Below are 24,596 nucleotides of genomic sequence, written 5' to 3' on the forward strand. Positions count from 1 at the left end.
TACTACATCAACAATCTGGAATCATTTCCATTCATGTCACCTATCCGCATTTGTACAAGTGTCTTCAAGTTCACGTGATCGCAAAGCTCGGCTGGCCAGGTTTGTATTTACTGAATTTGGTGTTTGAAAAAAAAAACATGAATTACCATTCTGAAACATCCTGTTGTAAGCGCGTTTGAGGAGGGGGTTAGTTGTCCATGGAGTATGCTGAACGGGGTAAGTTAAGACATGGATCATCACACCACCATACAAAAAAAAAAAATGTCCACAGATACGTTTATTTCATTTGTTGCAGGCAGTGATGTATTCAACAAATGATAACCACTAATAACAGACACAGTTTTAAATCCACAGCAGGCTACAGCATACATGACCCTAGTTACCTGTGATTGGCCTGGCCGTGTGTCACTCAGAAAACAACAGGCCAATCAGAAGAGAGGCTCATGAATATTAATTAGACAGGCCAAAATCGACCTGTTCTTTGCAGAGCTCCCGAGAGAGGAGCTGTAAAAATATATTGAGATGGTTTTTGGTACTTATACCACAAATATATATTCTTAAGGACATCAAGACTTAAAATAAAACTCCAGAAAGGCGTAAAATATGTGACCTTTAAATATTATTTTGTGTATTCCAGTTAAGCTACCTAAGTGGAGATATCTTTATAAAATGAACAATGCCATTGTTGTTATATCTATTCAACTATTAAAGAAATGTTCCAGATTGAAAACAATTTAAAATTAACAGTAATGAACAATGGAGGTCAATAAAATATGTCAAATGTATCTTTTATGTATGACACAAACCGGTCAAAGTCATTGTAGTCATTCCGAGCTTCACTCCAGAAGTACAGGAACACCAGAGACAAAACATCAGAACGATCAGAGCAAAACTGCCACACTCCAGCTGCAAGATTAAAAACAGCTAAGCCTTTTTAAGCCATTATATAACACATAAATATCTGGCTTACTATCATTGCATTTTCAACCTGACCTAAATATTACTATAATAATCCCATACGGGCATATAAGGACACAAACCTCATAGAGTAGGAATTTTTGTAAGGAAAAAAAAGCGAAGTACTCTTTTTGTATCAATGTATATCTCCTTTTACTGTAACAGTGAATATTTGCTTTGATCAGGTTAATTTGCTTAAGTTACAGCTTAATTTTAAATGATCTCAGCATGTACATTATAAGTTCAAATGAGAGCACCTTAGAGCAGCAGAAGTGTCCAGGCTGAGCATGTGTGAGCTGGTAACGTCTCCACTGGCATCGGTAGAGTCAGGAGACAAATGTCTGGTGCTCACTGCTCATAACGTTGTAGCAACCTCTGGCATGCCACTTTCAGCTTATCCAACTTCAGCTGGGTTACCTCGGTCTGTGTTGTGCCCATAAGCGAGACGAATGAGGGTTCTGTCAACACATAAATAATATAATTACTTTCATCCCTTAATAATTTTACAGTTTATGTTTAAAGCAGTTTATGTTTGCTTCAGCTAGCCTATATTTTATGCCACACTCTAAAAAATGCTGGGTTGGTTCAACCCAATTTTGGGTCAAATATGGACTAACCCAACTGTTGGGTTAAATTTTGGTTACATTTTTAAATTAACTTTTTAACCCAACAGTTGGGTTAGTCCATATTTGACCCAAAATTTGGTTGAAACAACCCAGCATTTTTTAGAGTGCAGTGTTGTTTCCAATTGTGCAATTTGAATTAAATTTAATACATGCAAGGCTGATTACACTTGACTATGGACCCTCATTCTGGTAAAAAAAAAAAGATGGAATTTAACTAAATAAATAAATTATAATATAAATAATAATTGAGAGTTGCCTTGTGTTTTTTGACTGTCAGTTTTTGTATTTTTCAGTGAAAATATTTTGTTTAGTTTTTTGTTTACTGCATGGCTCATCGCATACTAGTGTAATGCCTTAATCACAACATTTGACTGAAAAGAAGTAGATTACAAATATTTAAGACACCGGGTTTTTTTTTTTTAGCCTTTAAAGTTTAAACAGAAAAAGTAGGCTGATCATAGCCTATCTCACAACCCTCGTCTATTCATCCACTTTCAGAACGGAAATCACGGTGACACTAGCCAACAAACTTGTTTACTTTACATAATCGCTCTTCACCTATGATAATCGTCTCAAAATTGTATAAGAAGGATAAGAAGCCCAATATCTCACCGAATAAATGAAGCCCCGGTCGCAGTCACGTCAGAACCGAGCGCGCCGGTGTCTCTGTCCGTCTGCTGTCCGCTTTTCTCAAGTGAAAGGGAATATCTCCCGTCGCTTCTTCACTGATCTGTTGCCAACCGTAACGTTACTGTGTGGCGCCGCAGTCGAGAGCGTAAAAAATATCGAGCTCTAGATTAGATTTTCATTGCGTGGGTTTGTGTTCCTGCGCTACTGAATGGTAGCGTTATTATTACGCGTCAGCTTCTGTTAAATGTAAATCAATTTCCATAACAAGAGGGGCCGCTTTGCACTTTCCTTGCGCACGTACATTTTTGACTGTTGTTTACTAGTCTCGACGAAAACTGCAGAAAACTACTGATATATATGATGCATGGAGACACATTTTGAATAAATTGATAAATCAATATGAATAATCAATGCAGCAATGTGTGATTTTTGAAATAAACAAATATATTAGTCTATATAAGTAAATCGAATGCAACGTATAAGTCTAAATAAAAATAGAAACTCCTGATAGCAATTATTTGAGCATCCTATAAGTCACTGTCAGATGCGAAAGGCTACTAGAAAAGGGGAAGGGGTTGGGTTATAAACTGTCTGCAGAGTTCAATGTAGTTCACTGTCATTGGCAAGAACTCTCGTCCATCCTGTTCAAGAGGGTCTAGCTGCAGCCTCGCTCTTGCACTCTCAGACACTTGCGCTTCCGCTAGCGACGTCACTTGCAGTCTTTTCTTTTTTTTATTTTGTTCTATTTATTATTACTTTTTGTTTGAATCTCTCAACATTTTACAGCAGTAGCCAGGTGGTGAAGACAAGAAAAAAGAAACTAAATTACGAAGTCACTTGCAATCGCCACTTGCACTCTCCGATACCTGCGACGTCACTTGCAATCGACACAAATCGTGCGTGTTGCCAATGGAGACAAGAAGCTGTGGTGGTGATTAAACGATTAAAACTAATTTAGTACTATAACATACAGGGTCCTGCAAGAAAAAGACAAGACCCGCAAATCTGTGGCCACAGAACAGCAGAATATGAACGCAATGCACAAAGCCTCTCGTTAAGGGTTTTCCTCCAGAACGCAATGCATTAAATTGCACGTTAAACATTTTCCTCCCATAGTAAATAAAACACGTAATGTAGCTTAATGGACAAAGACAATGATATAAAAGAGCTGTAGACAGTTTATTCTATATGGAAAAACGCTTAACACAAAACTGTGCGTGTTGCATTTATTCTGGGCTCACCTGCTTGCCTGTACATATTAGTTATGTAGGCTATATTTTAATAATAACGCTTAACGAGAGACTTTGTGCATTGCGTTCATATTCTGCTGTTCTGTGGCCACAGATTTGCGGGTCTTGTCTTTTTCTTGCAGGACCCTGTATGTTATAGTACTAAATTAGTTTTAATCGTTTAATCACCACCACAGCTTCTTGTCTCCATTGGCAACACGCACGATTTGTGTTGATTGCAAGTGACATTGTAATTTTGTTTCTTTTTTCTTGTCTTCACCACCTGGCTACTGTTGTAAAATGTTAAGAGATTCAAACAAAAAGTAATAAAAAATATAACAAAATAAAAAATAAAGCCTACAAGTGACGTCGCTAGCGGAAGCGCAAGTGTCTGAGAGTGCAAGTCTGAGAGTGCAAGTGCGAGGCTGCAGCCAGACCCTTCTCATCCTGTTGGGCAGTTATCCAAAGTACATATCTAATCTAAACAAGAAGTTTTTAGAATTAGAGAGCTTGCCTTCCCGAACTTTCCGTCCGCCTACTTTATTTGACACTTTGAATTTCAAGCTCAAGTTTTCCTTCCAAGCAAGGAAGAAGGAAGAAGATACAAGAAGATAGGTTACAGTTCATAACGCACAATCCCCACCTCATTCGTCAGCAATTACACTTTTTTTGAGCTTGAACAATAAACATACAATATTATGTTGTAAGAAAAGAGCTGGGGGATACGTTACACAACTTAGAGTTCAGCATAAATTATAACACATGAAGCATTTTTTGAAATCGATACAAAAAAAAAAAAAATGATAGTGTCAACAATTATGGAAAAGCCAACAATATCATGGGTTTAATTATTGGAATTACTTTATGAAATGCACGGTGTATTACCGTAAAATGGTTATCAGATTCTAGAAGCCTTAGGGCAAACGGGTAAAAGGTTGAGATAGAAATGTAAACTTCACACTGGGCAACAAGTAAAGAATGGGCAGGAGACGTCATCAGGAACGCGCGAGGTGGACACGAGTCGGAGGCGGTTTGGCAACAGCTGATCTGTGACTGGAGAGTGCATGGTAGGAAGTGGCGTAGATTCCGGAAGTGATCCGGAAATGGAGGATGAAGTGTTTGACGCGGATGAAGGCGGGAATGGAAATAATGAATGGAGTATAGTAGAAAATCGAAAAAGAAAGAAAAGCTGGAGTAACGCATCTGCAACTGACAGTGAAAATGGAACACATCTGACAAGAAGAAGGAAGGAAGAGTATAAGGTAGTGATGAAACTTGAAACCGGATCTTTCAGTATCATTAATCCGCTGAAATTATCTAAAACAATTAAGGAAGTGATAGGTCTGATTGAAAGTGTTAAGAAGTTGAGGGATGGTAGATTGATAATATATTGTAAGGATAGTAGGCAACAAAAGAAGGCTCTAGGAGTTAAATCGATCATGGGACAAAGTGTGATTTGTTCAGTACAAGAAGAAAAGAAATGGGTGAAAGGAGTAATAACAGGGATCCCCACAGATGTAACAGTTGAAAAGATTAAGAGAGGTCTTACGGGAGCCGCAGTGATTGAGGTGAAAAGACTAAAATGCAATAGGAATAATGAAAGGGGAGACAGTCTCTCTGTGATGATTCATTTTGATGAGGATAAGCTGCCTAGTAAAGTCTTTTTGGGATTTATAATGCACCTCTTTCGCTGGTTTGCCAAACCGCCATAAAACACCAGAGGAAGAAGAAAGAATGGGCACACTAGCGCACAACTCTATACAAATCCACGCCCACCGAGTCAGCACTACGTGCTTTAAAGATGGCGGCATGTGTGAGTGTGGGATCTGATGTTTTTATTAGCCTCAAGTTTGTGATTTGAAGTTCTGTATTTCGGCAGGCGCTAAACGTCAGGTTTCCGTAGATCGCTTAGACTCGCGCTCTCCGTCATTCAGATGTGTGAGGGCAGATAGACGGGGATGTGATCGCTCACCGCGCTTGGAGAGGTAGAGTTGGTGGCCAGTTTGACATGCTAAAACTGACAGCTGTAATCAGCTAGCTGTTCACGTACACTTAAGGGCATCGTGCACGAAACCTTCAGCAAATGTGACCTGTGCTTCCAACACTACGTAGCCAGCGGGTGATAACCTGATAGTCAGAACCACAGCCTTAGCAGCTCTAGTCATACGTGTAGAAAGTAAGATTAGGTGCTTTGCCATTGTTAGCAGGTGACCTGTCAGTCACTGAATGCTTCTGGTTCCATTGACTACATTAACACCTTGCGACCCCATATATAAATCAGTCTTGTGTGTTTAGTAGAGTTTACATTTCTTTTATTTACTTTGCCAAGCACCTGCAGCATTTTAAAGCCTGTAAAGCCATTTTAATGAATTTCTCGTGGTAAGTTAGTAGTTTTGTGACTGGTGGTCTGTCCCTCTGGACAGGACAGGATTTAAGCCTTGAATGACTGAAACTTTTCATGCTGTAATTCATTTTTTGGTTTCTGGTTATTTTTCCAATATTATTTTGCGGTAGTAGAATGCTATCCCGAGCTTTAAGGAAATCCCTTTCCTATGGAAATCCACTAGTGGCGCGTTTCACTGGGAGCTATTGTAGTCGTCTGTGTTTTCATCAGACCGCCGTGTGTAAAGTTGCTTCGCAAGCTGAACGTGGCTTCAAACCTGCGAAGGTGGCTGTTGTGACTAAAACCACACGATATGAATTCGAGCAGCAGAGATATCGCTATGCGGGACTGTCGGAGGAGGATCTCAAACAGCTGGTAAGCAGACACTTGTGAAGAGGTGAATACACCTGTTCATCTCTGTGCATTGATCAGATACACCGGGTTGTCTTGTTACAGTGCTTTTAAGGCATGTGCTGTATTAAAATAGACGTAAAGTTTCTTAAGGGAATGTTTCCATCAAATGATTCCATCTTTTTGTACTTATTTATAAATTCAAACCCTCTAAAAACCCAAATGAAGGTTGGCCTGCAAATTAACGTCACAGTTCAATATATTCTGATTGTTCTTTCAGATTTTTTTTGTATGTAATAGTATTCATAGTGTAATAGCTTTAGGTAGGTACAATAGGCATTTTTATTGTTATAAATGTAAGTGGAAAAATAAGAAATTTTGGATTAACATTTGCAAAATGCTCATTATTCAAAATCTATCCACCGGCGGTGATGTCACTGTAATATTTGCATACTGAAAGGTGACCCCACCCACTTTTCCAGCAGCCTTGGTTTAGGAATGATTTATCCCGCTCATTTTTCCCATGGGGATTTACAAACAAGTATTTTTTAAGAGTTTTATGCCATGAAGCAACCAGTTTACAGACTTTGATTTGAAGCAAAAACGTATTACAATCTACAGTCCCATGAAGCATTGCAAATAGCAATCTAACTAAAAATGATGCAGAAATATTAAACTATTGACATTTACTGCAAAATAGACGTAATATGCATATAAATAGTTAAGTAGTTTGAGTGCTTATGAAAACTGACTGCTGAACTCAGAACCGCCCCCTAGTATTCTACTCTTGCTGTTTTTACATCTTTTTATGGCAGAAATAATAGTAGTACACTTTTATGCATTTTTAAATTCAGCATAGATTATTTGTTGTGCTTCATGGGAGTGTACAGGCACTAAAGAGTTATTTTGGCACAATTTTGCTTGTTGCGATTCTCTGAATAATGGATATTTCTTTGCACAATTATGGGTAATGTATTTTTCACCAAGAATTCCACTGTTAAACATGATTATTAAAAGAATAAGTTGAAATAATGTAGGCTGATGGCTTCAACAAAAGCAAATATCATCGGTTAACAACCTCATAGCTCACAGTAGATCTGTCGTTATAGGTTTACACATTATCTCTAGAATTTATTCCCATATGGAGAAAATTAATCGCAGTTTTACTATGAGACCTGACCGTTCCACTCTATTCTGTGTAGTGTGTTTGTTTATAAATTATGAGTGCAAATTTCCATAATTGGGAAGAATCCGTCTCTCTCTCTCTCTCTCTCCATGCCTTCTCTTGCGTCACCCCTCCCTCTATCTAAATTTGGATTTACTTAAGATATTTATATTTGGATGTTAGATATAAATATCTTCATAAAATATTTATATTTGTATATATTTGGATGTATTGAAGGGTTAACTTGGTAAACTATAATTTAATCTAATACTTTTGACTTCTCTGCTGTTTTCTTACTTGACGGTGTTTTATAGAAAACGTATATTTCTCAATAAAAGAAATCAGTTAAGTCAGTAACCTTCCTTTTCTGCTGGTACTATTGTCAGTTTGATTCAGCAGCAAGAAAAATGGGCTTAAGTATTGAAAAGGCCACCAACAATGCCGAGTCCAAATCCAACTAACACCCCATTATACACAATGCGACAGTGTTTGTTTTTTAAGAAGCAATACACTGTTTATGATATTTAATCTGTCTTCTACTTGTCATCACAGCTTGCCCTGAAAGGATCCAGTTACAATGGGCTTCTGGAGAGACACAATATACACACCTTCAATGTTGGACAGATTGTGGACAGCCTACAGTAAGATGATGATCAGAAATGGAAACTCTGACAGTATTTGAAGTCATTTTTAAACAATTTTCAAAACTGTCCTTCTTTTATTTTTGTAGGAAAGAAGGGATTGAGGTGCGCATTGTCAAAAGAGGCGAGTATGATGAGGACACAGTACGATGGGCCGATGCCATCATCTCTGCTGGAGGTAAAGCTCAGCATTTGCTTTCTATGTTTGATAGTTTTAACTGTGCACCGGTTGACACTCTTGATCTCTTTTGTACATTTCTAACAGCCTTGTTTATGTCATAGGTGATGGCACCATGCTACTAGTTGCCAGTAAAGTGTATGATAAGAACAAACCTGTATTGGGGGTCAATACAGACCCAGAAAGGTAATAAAAGCTATCCTATAGTGAGTTGAAGTTTCTTGTTTGTTTTATAAATATATAATGTAGCTGTGTTTTTGTAGGTCAGAGGGTCACCTGTGTTTACCTGTGCACTATACACAGGCCTTTTCTGAGGCCTTACAGAAACTCAGGATGGGTGAGTTCAGGTGGGTACCCCTTGTTTACTGTTGCTTACGGTCAGCAGTAATCCAATTTGCAGTCAGTTGTTTTCTTCCACATCTCATGCAGAAGTACTCAGCAAAAGTACTTTGCCCTCTTGTAAAGAAGTTCTAGTTCAAGTGAGCAATTCTTATTAAAAATACGTTTGATATAGACTGTGTACCCCACTGGAAAGCTAATGTTACTAGCTAATAACTGTTTCTTATGGGACAAGGATTGGTTTTCCTCTTGGGGGAGGTGCTTGGCAGCTCAGAAAGCCAAATCCTCCATTAAGCCGTATTCAAGTCTAGGGACGTTTTGTGTGTGTGTGTGTGTGTGTGTGTGAAAGAAATTTGTCTACTAAAATTATAGTTGAATATAACTGAATTAAATCTGTTAATTCTGATGATTAGTACCTGACATACAAATATAATCCACCCCAACCAACTATATAAAGTGATTAAATGTTTGTTAATGTTCTATGATGTATTCCTCTATGTCTTGCCTTTCTTTTTTTTCTTTTTTTAAAAGTAACTATCTTCGCTAGGTGGCAGTGGCGTCAGCGCATCCGTATGTACTTGGAGGGCACCGGGATCAACCCAACTCCAGTGGACCTGCATGAGCTGCAGCTGAGCCTCGAGCAGCACAGCAAGGCGCACCGCGTCACTACAGACACTCAGAGCAGTACGAATCATATTGTACTCATTACTATCTTAACACAACTTTCCTCTATGCTGCTCTTCTGACTTCAGAGTCTTACAAATAATATAAAAAAATGTCTAGGTCATATTTCACAGCAAAAAAAGGAGAAAAGATACATTTTATTACTGTATTACAATAATGAGAATGAGCTAAAAAAAAAAAAAGGAAACGTTTAGTTGCATAAAAAATAAAAGAAATAAAAAATAATATTAAATATTAAATTAAATATAAAAAATATAATTAAATATGATGTGCTGTTTTCATTTTTGTATAAAATTAATGAGTGAGATGTTTTTTCATTGAAATAGTAAGTGTTGGTGGACATGTGCTTACATTTTGTAGGAATTAAGTATTCAATTAACAGACTGAAAAATTGGCTTAATTTTTGCAACTTAATTTGTGTGTGTGTGTGCGCTTTTTTTGAGGGTAAATATAACCTTGACATTTCTTTGTTCTCTCAACCAGGGTTATTATAGTTATATTTAGGGATGTAACGATTCACTCAACTCACGATTCAATTCGATTCACGATTTTTTTTTAAGAAAATGAGATTTAAGACAAATTATAAATTAAATGTCCTTTTATTATTGCTCGGACAAAATGCTGCACGTTTCTTTCTGAAATTGAAATATAACACTATAATAATATACTAACGTAGCACTTGCATATTATTGTTCTTTTGTTGGTTTTGATTGCTTCTATTGTCCTCATTTGTAAGTCGCTTTGGATAAAAGCGTCTGCTAAATGACTAAATTTAAATATAATGTAAATGTAAATAACAAAACTAAATTGAAATTTTAAAACAAGCCCCAAATCAAATAAATAAGTAACACAAATCAAATAAATCTCCTCATATAAACAAAATAAGGCTTTGTCTGTGCACTTTCCTTTTAAAATTAGAGGCAACCACTGCATTTTAATCACGATCCAAACAAAGATGCTGCATACATGCAACATGAGCAGTTTTTAATCTAAATTACATTGTATAATTTCGAAATTTGAAGCAAAAACAGAATGGTTTGATTTCAGTTTTGTGAAACTATACATAAAAAATATCTGCATGAAACAGAAACAGCAGACGAGCTGAACGAGACGCAGATTCACTCTCTGCCAGCAGGTGGCGCTGAAAGCGTTTCCACTGTAAACAAAGCAGCGCTGCACTTATAAACTTTAATATGCATTATACAGAGGCAAGATGAAAATAAAAAAATACCATCTAAACTTTTCTAAAGACAGTAATTTCAACTCAGACATGCATTCATATAAACTCCTACCCCTAATTGAATTGCGATTTGTTTAGCATCTCAACCGATATGAATCGTCACATATTTGAATAGATTTTCAACCGGATCGCGGTTAATCGTTAAATCCCTAAATTATGAAGAGATTTATTTTATTTGTGTTTTTTTCATTTTTATTTCTATTTCATTTTTGGTTTTGATTCAATGTTTTAAATTCATTTAATTTCACTTCGTTTTATTTTTTTTCCACTTAGAGTTCTTTTTTGATAGCATGTATCAAAAGTTTTACAAATGTTATTTTAAAAAATTACTTTTATTTTACATTCCGGAGTCATTTTCCTGGTTAGGTGTTTTAATTGGTTAACAAGCACGTTTTCACTTATGTTTAGTTTTATGTTAAAGGGATAGTTCACCTCAAAAATTTATATTTTGTCATCATTTCCTCACCCTCATGTCGTTCCAAACCAGTACAATTTTCTATCTTATGTTGAACACAAAAGAAGATATTTTAAAGAATTTTGAAAAACCAAACAGCTGTTGGTTCCTGTAGACCAATTTGGAGTAGACGTCACAGTTACGTCACTTGCAGCTGTGCACGCATTGTGGTGGCAGAAAAACACCGGGAAGAAGTGGAGGGAAACGGGTAAAATCCATGGAATAAGAGAAAAAATGTATTGTTGTGCTTTTGGATGTCAGAATCAGAATGCAAATCATTTTTATAGAATAATGTCATCAAAGACGCCATTTGAAGCTAAACGCAGACGTTTAAACGGACAAACTATGGATGAAACCTGCTACGATTACCCTACTTTTAAAGCATAAATTTGATTTAAACAATAGGTCTATATAATATTCACATAGGGGACATATTGTATTAGCCCTACAGTTAAAGCATGAAATACTATTTGAACATAACATTTTACATTACATTTAGCCTACCTATTTTATCTCACAATTCTGACTTTTTTTTTCTCACAAATGCAAGTTTAAATCTCCTAGTTCGGACTTTATAACTTGATTTACCTCAACAATTGCGAGTTTGCCAATTCTGAGGGAAAAAAAGCCGGAAGTGTGGGATATAAGTTGATTTTTTTCTTATCAGAATTGTGAGATATAATCTCGGAATTGCAAGAAAAAAGTCAGAATTTTGAAATAAAATTCTTTCATTCCACGAATTGCATAGACTGCTACGTTAAAACGGGCATTTTCTGCCACCAAATAGACTCCGCCCACAAAAACGTCATCACTGTTTGCAAACACTGAAATTGGTCTACTGACTTCAATAGTACTGAAAGAAGTACTATGGAAGTCAATGGGGGACCATCAACTGTTTGATTACCAGCATTCTTCAAAATATCTTCTTTCATGTTTACCATAAAAAAGAAAATCATACAGGTTTGGAACGACGTGAGGGTGAGGAAATGACGACAAAATGTTCATTTTTTTAAGGTGAACTGTTCCTTTAAGTGCAGTAACGCTGCACCCAGCTTTGATTACTTTGTAAGAAAGGTTTGCTCTGAACAAGTTTGTGTATTCTTTGTGTTCTACAGAAAGATAACAACGCTATCATATTTTTGTGACAGGTACGACACACAACAGTCCTGAAAGACCTCACCTACTGCCTGTCCGAGGGCTCAATGAGATCTTCATTGGGGAGTCCCTGTCCTCCAGGTATATGTCCCTGCCCACCATTCTGTGACGACGTGGAACCAGTCTTACCCCTCGAACATTTCATCAACCACATGTCCTCCTTCACTCCATGCATCCCCCCATCTCCCCTTACTTGTGGATTTCTGTTTGCCACAGGTTGAAGTATAAATCCTTCAAACCCCATATTACCCTCTCGCTTCATAGGGCTTCATACTACGAAATCTCCATCGACGACGGGCCGTGGGAGAAGCAGAAGAGCTCAGGGCTTAGCATTTGCACTGGAACCGGATCTAAAGCCTGGTGAGTCAGAGCGCTGCTTTAAAGAAAAGTGATCTTACAACACCTCATAAAAATGTCAAGAGATTACCAAATTATTTTTGTTCCTTCGTCCAGGTCCTACAATATTAATAAGCTTGTCGAGCAGGCAGTGGAGGATGTCCTCAGAATAGGTTAGAAACACAAAAACAAAAGTTATATATGTTAAATATATTCTGCATTACTTATGTTCTATGACAGAACAGTTTATAATCGTCAGCTACTACAAGCCTGATCTTCATCTTTTCTGTATCTTAGGTAAATTAAAAACAGGTTTGAATGTTCCTCTAAATCGGGAGTTCATTGAGAGTGGTGAGTTTAAAATACAATATCTTTTTTTTTTTTTTGTACAAGTATTAATAATCAGCTCATTAGTATTTACAAATGGCTTTTTTGTTCTTTTTAAATTAAAAAAAATTATATTCTGCGATTTAAATAACTGTTCCCTATTCTTGTGTTCAGTGATTGAAATAGATCATTTGTATTTTAAAATAACCTTTTTTTTATTATTTACATTTTTATCTGCAATTTAAACAGTTGGCTCCTATTTTGTGTTCAGTGGCTGAAATATATCATTTGTATTTTAAAATGACTGTCATTTTTTTGTAATTCATACAATTAATATTCTGCATTTTAAATAATTGGCCTGTTTTTGTGTGCAGTGACTGAAATATATTGTTTGTATTTTAAAATGACTTTTCATTGTTTTAATTCTGCTTAAATGTATAAAATTATATTAATAATATTAATATTCTGTACATTAAATAATTGGTCCATATTTTGTGTTCAGTGACTGAAACATACAACGAATCCCTGATCTTCAGCCCAGAGGAGGACAAACTTTTCTTCAGTATAAGAGAGCCGATAGTCAACAGAGTATTTTCCAATAGCCAACAAAGAGGTTTTGCCAAAAAGTGAGTTTTAATTTCCATCGTGGTAAATGATTGGATAAGTAATAATAATGTAATGTTAATCTTGGTTTATAAAAACATTTTAAATTGTACAAACATGAACATTTTTAGACATAAATGCTGTAAAAAGGTTGCTTACTGTTAGTTCATAATATCTAATGCATTAACTATTTCTCCATGTTTTTGATCAAACAAGGCTGCAAGCTGAAAACTGATGAAAAGTGCTGTGCTCTTCTTGTTTTTGGTAGGGTTTGTGTCCGCTCAAGGTGTTGGGATGCCTGCATGGTGGTGGATGGTGGGACGTCCTTCCAGTTTAATGATGGTGCCATTGCTACAATCAGCTTAAATGAGGAGGACCTGTTGCGAACGGTCATTCTTGATTAAATCCTTTGATACATCAAACTCTTTATTTATTGAGGACTGAATGATTGTCTTTAAAGCCAGACTTTGATGGACAGCAGGTTCTTTAAGCACTGAATTTTAAGGGATGATGGGGTTTGCAGAGGAAATGTACGGTGTACTGGTATATATATTAGGATTTCACACTTCTGTAGTCTGTGCTTATTTAACCACTTAAGCTCGGGGCGTTTTTTGGTATTTTCGCCTAAATTTAACATACTCTAAACATTTTTAACGTCATTTTGGACCCGTATCCGGGTCCGCAGTGTTTAACTGGTTTTAAACGACCTTCTTGGTTGCAGCCTTCAGAAATAACAAACACTTTTCCCCCAGATACACCAGCATTATAGTGTGTCATCTGTTGGTGTATAATGTTCTAGAAATGTGATGCAGATTCATGCTTAAGCACATGTACTCAAACTTTTTTTGATTACTTTTGTGCCAAACATGCACAGAAGTATTTTGTAAATGTAGAAATCAAACATTTCTGAAACTGCAACCTGAAAAATATTTGATATTTTAATGTTTTTGAAGTACACAATAGGGCAAAAGTTTGGATGTGGAGTCAAACTCTACTCCATCAGGTCAAAACATTGTGCAGGCAGTGGTTTAAAACATGCCAGAAATTTGGAAAACCATTCTCAGGAACTTTGGTTGTTTAAAATGTCTGCATTCTTTTTTTTTTTGTAACATTTAGATTTGTTTGGTGAGTAGCATTTTGTGACATCAACACCACAATGTAAAGAATATAATACGGGAATGGAAAAACTCACATGGGGATGGCTTTAAATAAAACAATACATTTATTTACAATTCAGACAATGTAAACAATTCATTAAAAAAACATGTCTAGCGACAACCGAAGTTGTACAAAATTCAAGTTTTCCAATATTAAAACTGGTTAGAAAAATGGAAGAGGTTCACATTAATTTCTCTGCTATAAAAGCACCTGGTTTAATGCTTTTGTATGGCCAAAGAATTTGGGAACAATATAAAATAACAATGGTTTTATTCTTATTACTAACTTTGATAAACCTCTATAGTAAAACTGGAAATGTACTTGATCATGGCAGGAAAACAGATCTTGCGTGACAAACAGAACCTACCATTATTATTCTAGTTTTCATCTGAAGTAACAAACATTTAGTTAAACTCACCATTTTCAACATGATTAGCTATTGGTACGAAACATTTCAAATTATATATATCAAAATATATCACTAACCAGCCTGTCCACTCTTCATCTCTTATTTTGTGATCTTTGCTGCAACGTAACAAGAACGCCACTCCATTCAAGATTGTCAGGACCTCCAACACAATTGTCATCTTCACAACATTGAAACTAACAATTTAAAACGAGGACTTACCAGTGATGTTTAAGATATTTTTTAAACTCACAAATAATTCTAAATGGGCACAATTGAGAGAGAGATATGGACTATTATAAAAGCTATTTTACAATTTGGTTTACCCTGTAATCATCCTGAATTAAAAACATCAATGTTTGTACACGAGGCGGCAGTGCATTCCCCAAAGTGTGCGATCCTTTCTTGATGCCGAGGTGGGACGTGCCACAGTGGAGAAAGGCTGTGTGTTGATCTGTATGTGCGGTAGACCTTTACAAAGAATGGGCAGGTAGCTGTCCTGTATAAGCCCGAAGACCTCCAGGGTCTGCACATTTAGAAACTTTTCAAAATCACTGTAGAGAAAAAGAGAAGGAATATTTAGGGTCTTGTATGCAGACACTATATACAGACACAAAAGTGTTGATGTTTGTCTTGTCTTTCTGAATTCAACCACTCTCTTACATGAGTGAAGCTGGGTGGATCTGATAACAGCGGCTCAGTGCCAGATGTCTCAAGGAGGAAAGTTGCTGCAGGACTGGGAAACTGTCTGTTGTCACAAGCACGCTATCACTGTAATGATAAAAACACATAATTGAATGTGAACCTCCTGCTGTTTGCTATTAGGCATCTGATCCACAATCATCTTTTGAGTTAGGAACTTACCTCAAATCTAGATTTGTGAGGTTTGGACATCTATTTACTATAGCTTTAACATCTGAAACACACACCAAAAAAAGAAACTGTTGGTGCATGAAATGGTTACAAATGCATTTACATAAATCTGAATTCCTTGCTTTCCTTACCTTCCATTGTGAGGTTTTGTCTGTAACCACTGATGTTCAGTTGAGTGATGCTGGAGGGAACGTTGTTAGCAATAGCTTGAACATGGAGATTATTGAAGTCACACCATGACACATTCATTTCTTCAATTCTGGGGAAAGAAAGAAAATTATAGGCTTCAAAGGGTGTCATCATATGATTAATATTATTTTCTTTGATCTATGGAGGTAAAACACTTGATGTACTATGAAAAGATACAGTCTCACTTTATATTAAGTGTCTTTACAACATACTCGCCTTAAATAAAATACATTTTCAGTACAATGTACTTGTCATGAAACATGAACTTCTTTCATGAACACCAGATTCAATGACTTTTTAAAGCCCCATTTATTTTTTATCAAGCACCTATCAAATTCACACCCCAGAATATGTAGTGTCATGAAAGACCTTACAGTACTTAACATTTACATTAAAAATTGCAGAGTAATAATGTTTTGAATGTGTAGGTTTCATAAATTTAGACCGTTTTGAGCAGTTGTGTTCAAAGGACTTTAATAAAATCCATTGAAGTCAGTACTGGTGATAAATAAAATAATTTCTAAAATATTGATAAAATATGCATCAAACTGATTTTTGCTGTAGAAAATGAATAGTAGTTATTAAGATTGATGTGGTTTGGAATTGGTAAAATGTGCTTGGGAAAAAATATGATCAGAATATCAACGTGCCTAATAATTATGCACACACTGTAAGATATGCTCCCTTTTACACAGAGTGCGCGTGATCGCGAAATCGAAAGTGAACAGCAAGCGCTCATTCAAATGCGATTTCAATACCCCGCATATTGATAGCTGCTCCCTGATGTGCGAAAATAATATACAATATTAGATTTAAAATCTTTTGACTCAATTTTTCCTCAGCCAAACCCCATTCCACAGCCATACTTGTCACACACACACAGTTTAAAAGCATTTCTTCTTCTTCTTGTAATTAGGAGCGCTTGTCCTCCTAATTTAAAATAATAAAAAAACAATAATAAAAAATGTATTTGTACAGAGGTGGCACAGAAGACCACAAAAGTGGCTTGTAGGTACATTTTCAGACGTTTAATGAGGTGGCAATAAGCTTTTTAAAATTTCTATTTAAAACAATATAATAATAAGTATAATAAGACAAATAGGTTAGTGAGGTTACCAATCATATGAAATTAGTATTAATAAAAAATTAATGGCACAGAAGAACACAAAAGTGGCTTGTAGATACATTTTCAGACGTTTAATGAGGCTCAGAGGTGGCATGAGTGCAATTAAATTCATACATTTATGTGGAGATTAATGTTTTAAATATAAAATTTTGAATACAGAAATATTAAATGATTTAAATAACTGAAATAATCAATATCACGTTGGCAAACTCCCTTAATAATTATTAAAAGCTGTCACTCTCCTTATCGCGATCTTTGGGCGCACAGAAAATGATAGCGTGCGAGTGAGTTCTCAAGACTCAAAAGCACGTGCAAATGATACGTTCCGTCATCTGTCATCGCGTTATAAGCGTGGAACCTGCGGGAATGAGTACAATTGTTATTAATAGCCGCAATCCCGCGCCGAAATTCAAGTCCTGCTCTGTGTTCTCTGCTAATAACCCGACTGTGAATGATGCAAGTGGCATCCCTATGTTGTCACTTAGAAGCTGCAGCCGTGGCCGGGAATGATTTTTGGTGTGCCGGCAGAACAACAACAACAATGCGCTACATGTTTTTTTTCCCCAATTGACGGAAATCCATCGTAGCGACGGAAAACTTTAATCCCTGCATAAACAAAATGTATTTCAAATTTAATTCAAGCACTTTCAAGGACCTATGTTTGTTTTCAAGTACTTTCCAGGCCTTGAATCCATATGTCTGAAATTCAAGTACTTTCAAGTACTTTCAAGATGCGTGGGAACCCTGTATAGTAAACATGACCATATACAATTAGACACATGTTGTATTGTATAACACTTTTGCCGCTATAGAGGTAGGATGCATTTACAGAAATTAATTACATGTAACTGCATGCAGATATTTAAAAATATAGTAATAGTGTGTAAAAACATACACAGTAAGTGCCCTCTATCAAATAATTGTGACTACACAGTACTTTAAAACAACTAGTTCTGACATTTTTGATGATGAATACATGCTCATCAAGTATTATATTTAAAAATATTAGTTGTCTTTGGATGTACACCAACATTTAAAAGCTGGTAAGATTTTGTGTTTTTGAAAGTCTTGAATACCCATCAAGGCTGTGCTTATTTGATCAAATGCAGTAAAAACAGTAAAATTGTGAAATTTTATTACAATTAAAAAGAACTGACTTCTACTTTAAAATTTTAAAATGTAATTTAATCTTATGATGGCAAAGCTGAATTTTCAGCAAACATTAAACTAGCCTTCAGTGTCACACGATTCTTCAGAAATCATTCTAATATGCTGATTTGGTGCTCAAGAAACATTGCTTATTATGAATGTTGAAAACAGTCATGCTGCTTATTATTTCTCTGGAAACAGTGAAACATTATTCTCAGGAACATAATTTTTATTTTGTATGGTATACAAAGTTAATCTTACCGAGTGCAAGATTTTAGCATCTCAGCCAGAGAATCAGGAGAGAAGCCAGAACAGCCACACAAATTCAGTCGGACAATTTCAGTATTTTGAGCCAGAGAACTGCAAGAGAACAAAATACAGGTTCAAGGTCTTCATATTTTCATATGTAAATTTGCAAAAAAGATATAGTTAAATCTGCAGCTTTACATTCTGAAAGAATGTGAATGTTACCAGTGACTAATAACAATTAAAGAGCAGGTCATATGGGTTTTTGAAAAATATCTCTTTTGCAGTTTGTAAGGTAGCTATTCTTCAATGTAAACAGTCTGCAAAGCTGTTAATCAAAAAAGTGCATGATAAATAAAGATATTGTCTCTCAAAACAAAGAGTCGACTCAGAATCGCCTTAACGAGTCGTTAATATTTTCGAATCTTCTGCCTGTTACCGATCTACGTCACTGGGTAACACATTAGCATAATCCCCGCCTGCCCACGAAATACATTACAAACACTCCGTGTCGAGAAGATGCTGTGCTCCACGATACCACAGCAATACAATTCGAACCTTTTGTTGTGCTCGTTATTTTACCGAGGACTGCTTCTCTAATCTTGCCTTTTATCTTCGTTGGCTTTTAATCTTCTTGATTTGGACCAACAAGCTTCTCCAAACCACAACCTGTAACTACGATTGATATGTTATGTGTACATTTTCAATTGAGTGCTCAACATATCTAGTTTTTTTTTTGTGCTAATATGTGATCTATACCTAGAGCAGCTTTAGGTTTCCAGGTAAAGCACAATATTACGGTCTTACTGAAATAGTTCTGGTAATTCGCTGTGAACCCACTATTTCCTAAGAATGTGTCGATTAATGTAGACTGTCGTTGTTCTAATTACTTCGTTTAATAATAAAGAATGTAGTGTAGCACACAGACTTTATAATCATTGTGAAAGTGCTGTTAATGTAGTTATAGGGTTAATGCAAAGAGTAAAAGACCCGGTAGAGAGACAAGAGGCTGCTACGCATGTGATAAAGCTGTTCTGCGTTATAATTAAAGGTTAAGACACGGAGCGTCTTTTGTCTGTCGTTCTTCAGATATTACAGTAGACATATTTTGGTTTTCAAACTGTATTGTTTCATCAGGTAGTCACGTTAGCACAGGGCTTATGGAAAATAAACTTATGGCTTAACAGACATTTCGCTCAGAACTGAATCGAACGAACCGTTTCAAAATCATGGACAAATGACTATGTATATACGTATATTCTGTGAAAATTACAGTGTTTTCTGACCTTAGATGCATTTAAACCTGTTGTAGGGGACTCCAACACAATATTAGGACACTTAAAAAAAAACACATGACCTGCTCTTAAAAAAGAAGAATTATTTCTATATAAAATGTGTCATTTCTACACAATACATAAATAGAAATATATGCCATTATTATACATGATATAATAATGACATATTATATGAAATATATGACAGCTTGTTAGATTGACAGAGCACAGGAAAACTGTCAACAGCAAGAGTAGTTTTCTCCATGTCTTTCAACACAAAAACTAAATGCCGTTTGATTGGTTGTGAATAAAACACCTTTTGATTGGTCAATGTGTGCCGCTAACAAAAAAAATCTAGTTATGTTGTAGTGTGTAAAATGTCTTTTTGACTATCACTTACTGAATAATGCTTTCAGAGAGCACCAACCCTTCGAGACTGAGATTCTGTAGATGTTTGCAGTGAGACAGGATGTCTTCGAGAACAGACGTCTCCACTGTGCAGTTTGATAAATCCAGATGCTGGACACGAAGTTTCCTGTAATTCAAAATGCACTACATTTACAAACATAAGACAGCAACAACAGCAGCACTTACACAATAGGACTTTACTGTGGCACTGTGAAAACACGAATTACTCACTGTGCACATTTAAAACTGGGTTGAGCGATGCATGTGTGTGGACAGCGCAATCTCAAGGCACCAGCTGAGAGAACCTGCCCAAGCTCTGCATCTAACTGAGCCTTTCCCACCAGGTCCACACTGTGCCACAGAGACTCATCAAACCTGCAAATGCAGAGTTTTGACACTTATGATTTCCATCACAGGTGATCGGTGGTCTTCCAAACTCCAACTTTGTAATAGTGTATGAAGAGCTTACGCTAAACGATGCCAGCGCTTGCAGACATGTGACGTCCGGAGGAGATCTTGCAGTGAGAGACGAGACAGGATTCCCAACAACAGCTCATCAGGCAGACTGTCCCAACACAAGCCTGCTGAGGGAGGAACAAGTTAACAAATTAGGCTCTATTCTGCCCAAACAAGTCCATGTACATCTTATAAGCAATTACAATAATACAATTCAACAAAATTTTGGGGAGAAACAGTAAGTGGCCCCCAAAATGGAAGTCTACAGGGTATTGATAAGTTGTTTGTTCATGCAACTATGTCCCATTTACCTTTACAGCTCTTACACACAAAAAAGTTTCCAATCAGATATACAGTACTACATTAAACCTGTAAAAGCTTACATATGAAAAGATTAATAGAAACTTAAGACAAAACAGTAAAAGAAAATGTTTTTTAAAAATGTGTGTATTTTGTTACGCATACTACTATTTGATACATTAGGCTTTTATGGCTCATACAGTATAATATAATTAAAATATTAATCTCAGACTTGAATTATATTCAGAAGCCCTAAATAAACTAAATTATGTAATTTGGTGCTAAAAACGTAAGTCTGTTATGTAAAACAATTAGATTTTTTTTAACAGACTATTTACATAAATAAAGTGACAACATTTATATTCTCCAATAATATGTCTCAAGCCCTATTCGGACGGGACTAGTTTTCTAAACTACGTTTGAGTTTCGATTCTTATCACCTGACGTCTGCGATTTTCATGTACCAATTCGGACGGGACTAACATCTCCGTGTTTATTACAGAGGTGGGAAGGTCTGTTTTGTACATCTGGGCGTCACAGAGATCACGCGCTCATGCGTGCATTGCTTATAGTCATTCGGATTGATTACCATTAGTATAATCACAGTTTTACTACAAATACCATGGTGAAGCTAAATGGCTAGTATAGCAAAACCATGTTAATGTGTGGTTACTTTAGTTAAAAAAATTTTTTTGTAGTAAACCCATGTTTAATTTTCATAAAGGTACATATGTAGGCTAATTGAAACATTATGTAATTGAGTGCAGAAATGAACATGAGTAATCTTACCTGGCGCTGATATTACAATAGTCAGTCTTAACAGTTTACGTGATCTAGCACATGATTTTATTATTGTTATTTTATTTTCTTTGCCGGGAGGCAAATATATCAAACATGTGCGCAGTAAGACGGTTATTCACGTTGGCCAAAACACACAAGGAAACGCGTTGTAAAAAAAAAATATCACCGGCAATCACAGACATTCGCATTCGAACGGGATTAGTTTTCTCAGATGATCACTGGGTTTGATGAAAAACAGTAGGTAATTTGCTCTGGAATTTTTACAGGGGTTATGTGAGAAAAACACAGACTTGGCAGATTCGGACGGGATTAAAATCACCAAGTACGTCTGTGAAACACAAATTTCTCTAACGACCCCCTGTAAAACTAGTCCCTTCCGAATAGGGCTTTAGAAAGGTGATATTTAAACGCTTAAGTTTTATGATCAAAGCTCTGTAGTTTTTATTGTGGGGGCAAAACATATAATGCAAAACAATACAATGATAATTGAGACATGTAGAAATAAGCGGTCCCCAAAAGCCTAATGTATTTTATATTGTCTTTTTAAAATGATATTTCTGAATAATCATGTATGTATAAGTAAACCAAAGTTGCGTCAGACTAGAAAATGTTGACATCTGTTTTTGAAATAATAATAGTAAGATTTAAGTTCACATAATAAATAATTTCCAAATTTCACAGCACAAAGACAAAACCTGAAGGTATACATTTTTACAATTACAAAAGTATGATGTAATAATCAAAGGGCAGAAGGCAGATTACAACTTTTCAAGAAAATTTGTGATCACGATAGAAACACATGTATCAAATATAATACAGTAGGCTTTATATGGTTCAATTTCTCAGTCACAAACCTGATGATTCTCTTCTTTTCCTGGGACGTCTGGCAAGAACAAATACGTTTTCCTCATTTTCTTTCCCTTTTGCAGAAGTCAGGAACTTTTTGTGTGGAGGTGACCACTGCTGGATGAGCTCGTTTGGAGTGTTTTCTATGTCTAGACCCCCACTGCAGGAGGGCCGCCTTTTCCATTTACTCCTCTGAGGCCTGCACAGGGATCCCTCCAAATTCTCACTCAGTTCTTTAAACGGTCTACATAAAAACAAGGAAAACACTAAGCAACAGCAACCTCACCATTTCGTGTTGTTATAAGGATATATAGAGGTATAACAGCAGAAACCAATAACCGCGATCTCCCAAACCTAAGGATAAACAGTCCTCATTACATAAGTTCAACCTACAACAATTTTAAAAGGAAATAACACAACTTCTGACTACACAATACGCAATGGCTAATAACACATCGACACAATTACAGCTGTTTTTGATTGCTTGTATACTGTAAACTGCAAGCTCGTATCACAAGATCTGTGATGCCCGCCATTTGTGGCGAGTTAACTTACGTCTATACCAAAAATAGCCTCTATAATATCTTGTATTTTCGAAAATCAAAACGATATATTAACTAATGGAACCATTCAAAAGACTTAAAGAACTTGCGAAATTCTGATTTGCTTATATAAATAAATTATTAGAGAAAAAAATCGTCCTCGCGCGTTACAACACGATGGCGCGCGCCAACCACACATTCGACTACACATTCGACTAAGTTAAATGCATTTTTTAAAATGCGTCCAGCAGATCTTTGCACAACCGATCTAAAGTCATGTTTTAACAAATACGTTTATTATTGTGCACAGTGTTTTTTATAACACACCAACAAGTTATAAAACTTACAAAACACACCAAAGTGGAGGGAGAATCCAAATGTAGGTTAGTAACTTACACAGAAACACACTCACGTCAATAACATACATTTCAGGAAAATATGCGCAATGTAAAATGCAAATAATACTTGAGGTTTGGTAAATAACAATTGCATATTACCTTTCGTTTGACATCCTTACTTTGTAACGTTATTAGAAGTATTCACTTCTGCAAACTTTCCGATGCAGCAAGGCTTCCCCGGCGCATTTAAACCTGCCTCTGGACCGCTGTCCTGCCGCGATGCCATTGGCTCCAATGTAGGTCGCCGGAAGTGACGCATTCCTGACAGAGTAATGGAGGGACATCGACTTGCCGCCCTCTACTGTGGAGGACCATACGACTCTTTACACATCCAAACATGGAGTCAAGACAGGCAAAAATTAAAGGGGTCATATGATGCGATTTCAATTTTTCCTTTCTCTTTGGAGTGTTACAAGCTCTTGGTGCATAAAGAAGATCTGTAAAGTTGCAAAGACTAAAGTCTCAAATCCAAAGAGATATTCTTTATAAAAGTTAAGAGTCAACCACGCCTACCTAAAACAGCTCGTTCTAACACGCCCCCACATGTCTACGTCACTATGTGGGAAGATTTGCATAATGCCGCCCAAATGTTCACGCAAAGAAAGAAGCGTAACTTTTATGTTACGCCATGTTGTGAAGTGCTGTGCGTTTCGTTGTGAAAGCGAAACTACTTTGTTTGGCCTTCCAAAACGTTCACGTTTTCATTTAAAGGATTTGCCACTGATTATTCAAACGCGAGTTTTGAGTAGTGTAGAGTAGCGCTTGTTGTTTGTCATTTCTCCAATCACAAATGCAGACAGGGTTTTATGTTTACGCAGCGCGATGCAACGCAACGCGTAAAAAGACAGTATAAGTCATTATAATCAGTAATTATGTCCCCACTGGATGCAACAAATGCCTCGTTTGTAATGGGTTTTAATGTTTTTGTCTTGTCGCTCCGGCCGGGACACGGCATCAACAGTATGGTGAGGTGGTGTAACATTTCCGTCACATGCTTGAGGAATTTGGCCAATCACAACGCACTAGATAGCTGGCCAATCAGCGCACACCTCGATTTTTTAGAACGATGAGCTTTGTAAAAATCGACGCATTTCAGAAAGGCGGGGCATAGAGGAGAAACAATAAT

The 24,596-nt window shown here is 36.4% G+C and overlaps 2 protein-coding genes and 1 pseudogene across 7 annotated transcripts in view; 1 reads left to right on the top strand and 2 right to left on the bottom strand.

The window, feature by feature from the left end:
• Positions 1-2,595, bottom strand: part of LOC107681071 (glycerophosphodiester phosphodiesterase domain-containing protein 5-like) — a 9,762-nt pseudogene extending 7,167 nt beyond the window's left edge.
• Positions 2,596-5,206: 2,611 nt separating this feature from the next.
• On the top strand, positions 5,207-13,885 carry LOC107681150 (NAD kinase 2, mitochondrial-like). 4 transcript variants are annotated; one of them, XM_016477334.1, is made up of 13 exons: positions 5,207-5,821; positions 5,960-6,200; positions 7,894-7,982; positions 8,072-8,160; positions 8,265-8,346; positions 8,424-8,507; positions 9,047-9,183; positions 12,026-12,113; positions 12,249-12,392; positions 12,486-12,541; positions 12,666-12,719; positions 13,198-13,321; positions 13,567-13,885. In XM_016477334.1, exons 2-13 carry the CDS (start codon positions 5,961-5,963, stop codon positions 13,700-13,702), a joined length of 1,323 nt encoding a protein of 440 aa, XP_016332820.1. In that variant the 5' UTR covers positions 5,207-5,821; position 5,960; the 3' UTR covers positions 13,703-13,885. The 4 variants fall into 4 exon arrangements, with proteins under 4 accessions (XP_016332820.1, XP_016332821.1, XP_016332818.1 ...); XM_016477335.1 differs by having other exon boundaries at positions 5,207-5,427; XM_016477332.1 differs by having other exon boundaries at positions 5,207-6,200.
• A 593-nt stretch (positions 13,886-14,478) lies between these two features.
• Positions 14,479-24,596, bottom strand: part of LOC107681151 (S-phase kinase-associated protein 2-like) — a 12,569-nt gene continuing 2,451 nt past the window's right edge. Inside the window, exons 3-12 of one of the 3 annotated variants that reach the window (XM_016477338.1) lie at positions 23,570-23,771; positions 22,539-22,774; positions 20,597-20,711; positions 20,359-20,502; positions 20,120-20,254; positions 18,461-18,559; positions 15,867-15,994; positions 15,727-15,778; positions 15,526-15,633; positions 14,479-15,416 (exon numbers count right to left, since the gene is read on the bottom strand). In XM_016477338.1, the coding sequence (XP_016332824.1) occupies positions 15,215-15,416; positions 15,526-15,633; positions 15,727-15,778; positions 15,867-15,994; positions 18,461-18,559; positions 20,120-20,254; positions 20,359-20,502; positions 20,597-20,711; positions 22,539-22,774; positions 23,570-23,583 (1,233 nt within the window). In that variant the 5' untranslated portion in view covers positions 23,584-23,771 and the 3' untranslated portion in view covers positions 14,479-15,214. Of the gene's footprint in view, positions 15,417-15,525; positions 15,634-15,726; positions 15,779-15,866; positions 15,995-18,460; positions 18,560-20,119; positions 20,255-20,358; positions 20,503-20,596; positions 20,712-22,538; positions 22,775-23,569; positions 23,816-24,596 lie in introns of those variants that run through there. The other 2 variants (XM_016477339.1, XM_016477337.1) reach the window with 2 other exon arrangements.

Source organism: Sinocyclocheilus anshuiensis, unplaced genomic scaffold (genome assembly GCF_001515605.1).
Source record: "Sinocyclocheilus anshuiensis isolate Anshui unplaced genomic scaffold, SAMN03320099.WGS_v1.1 scaffold412, whole genome shotgun sequence".
Lineage (NCBI taxonomy): Eukaryota > Metazoa > Chordata > Actinopteri > Cypriniformes > Cyprinidae > Sinocyclocheilus > Sinocyclocheilus anshuiensis.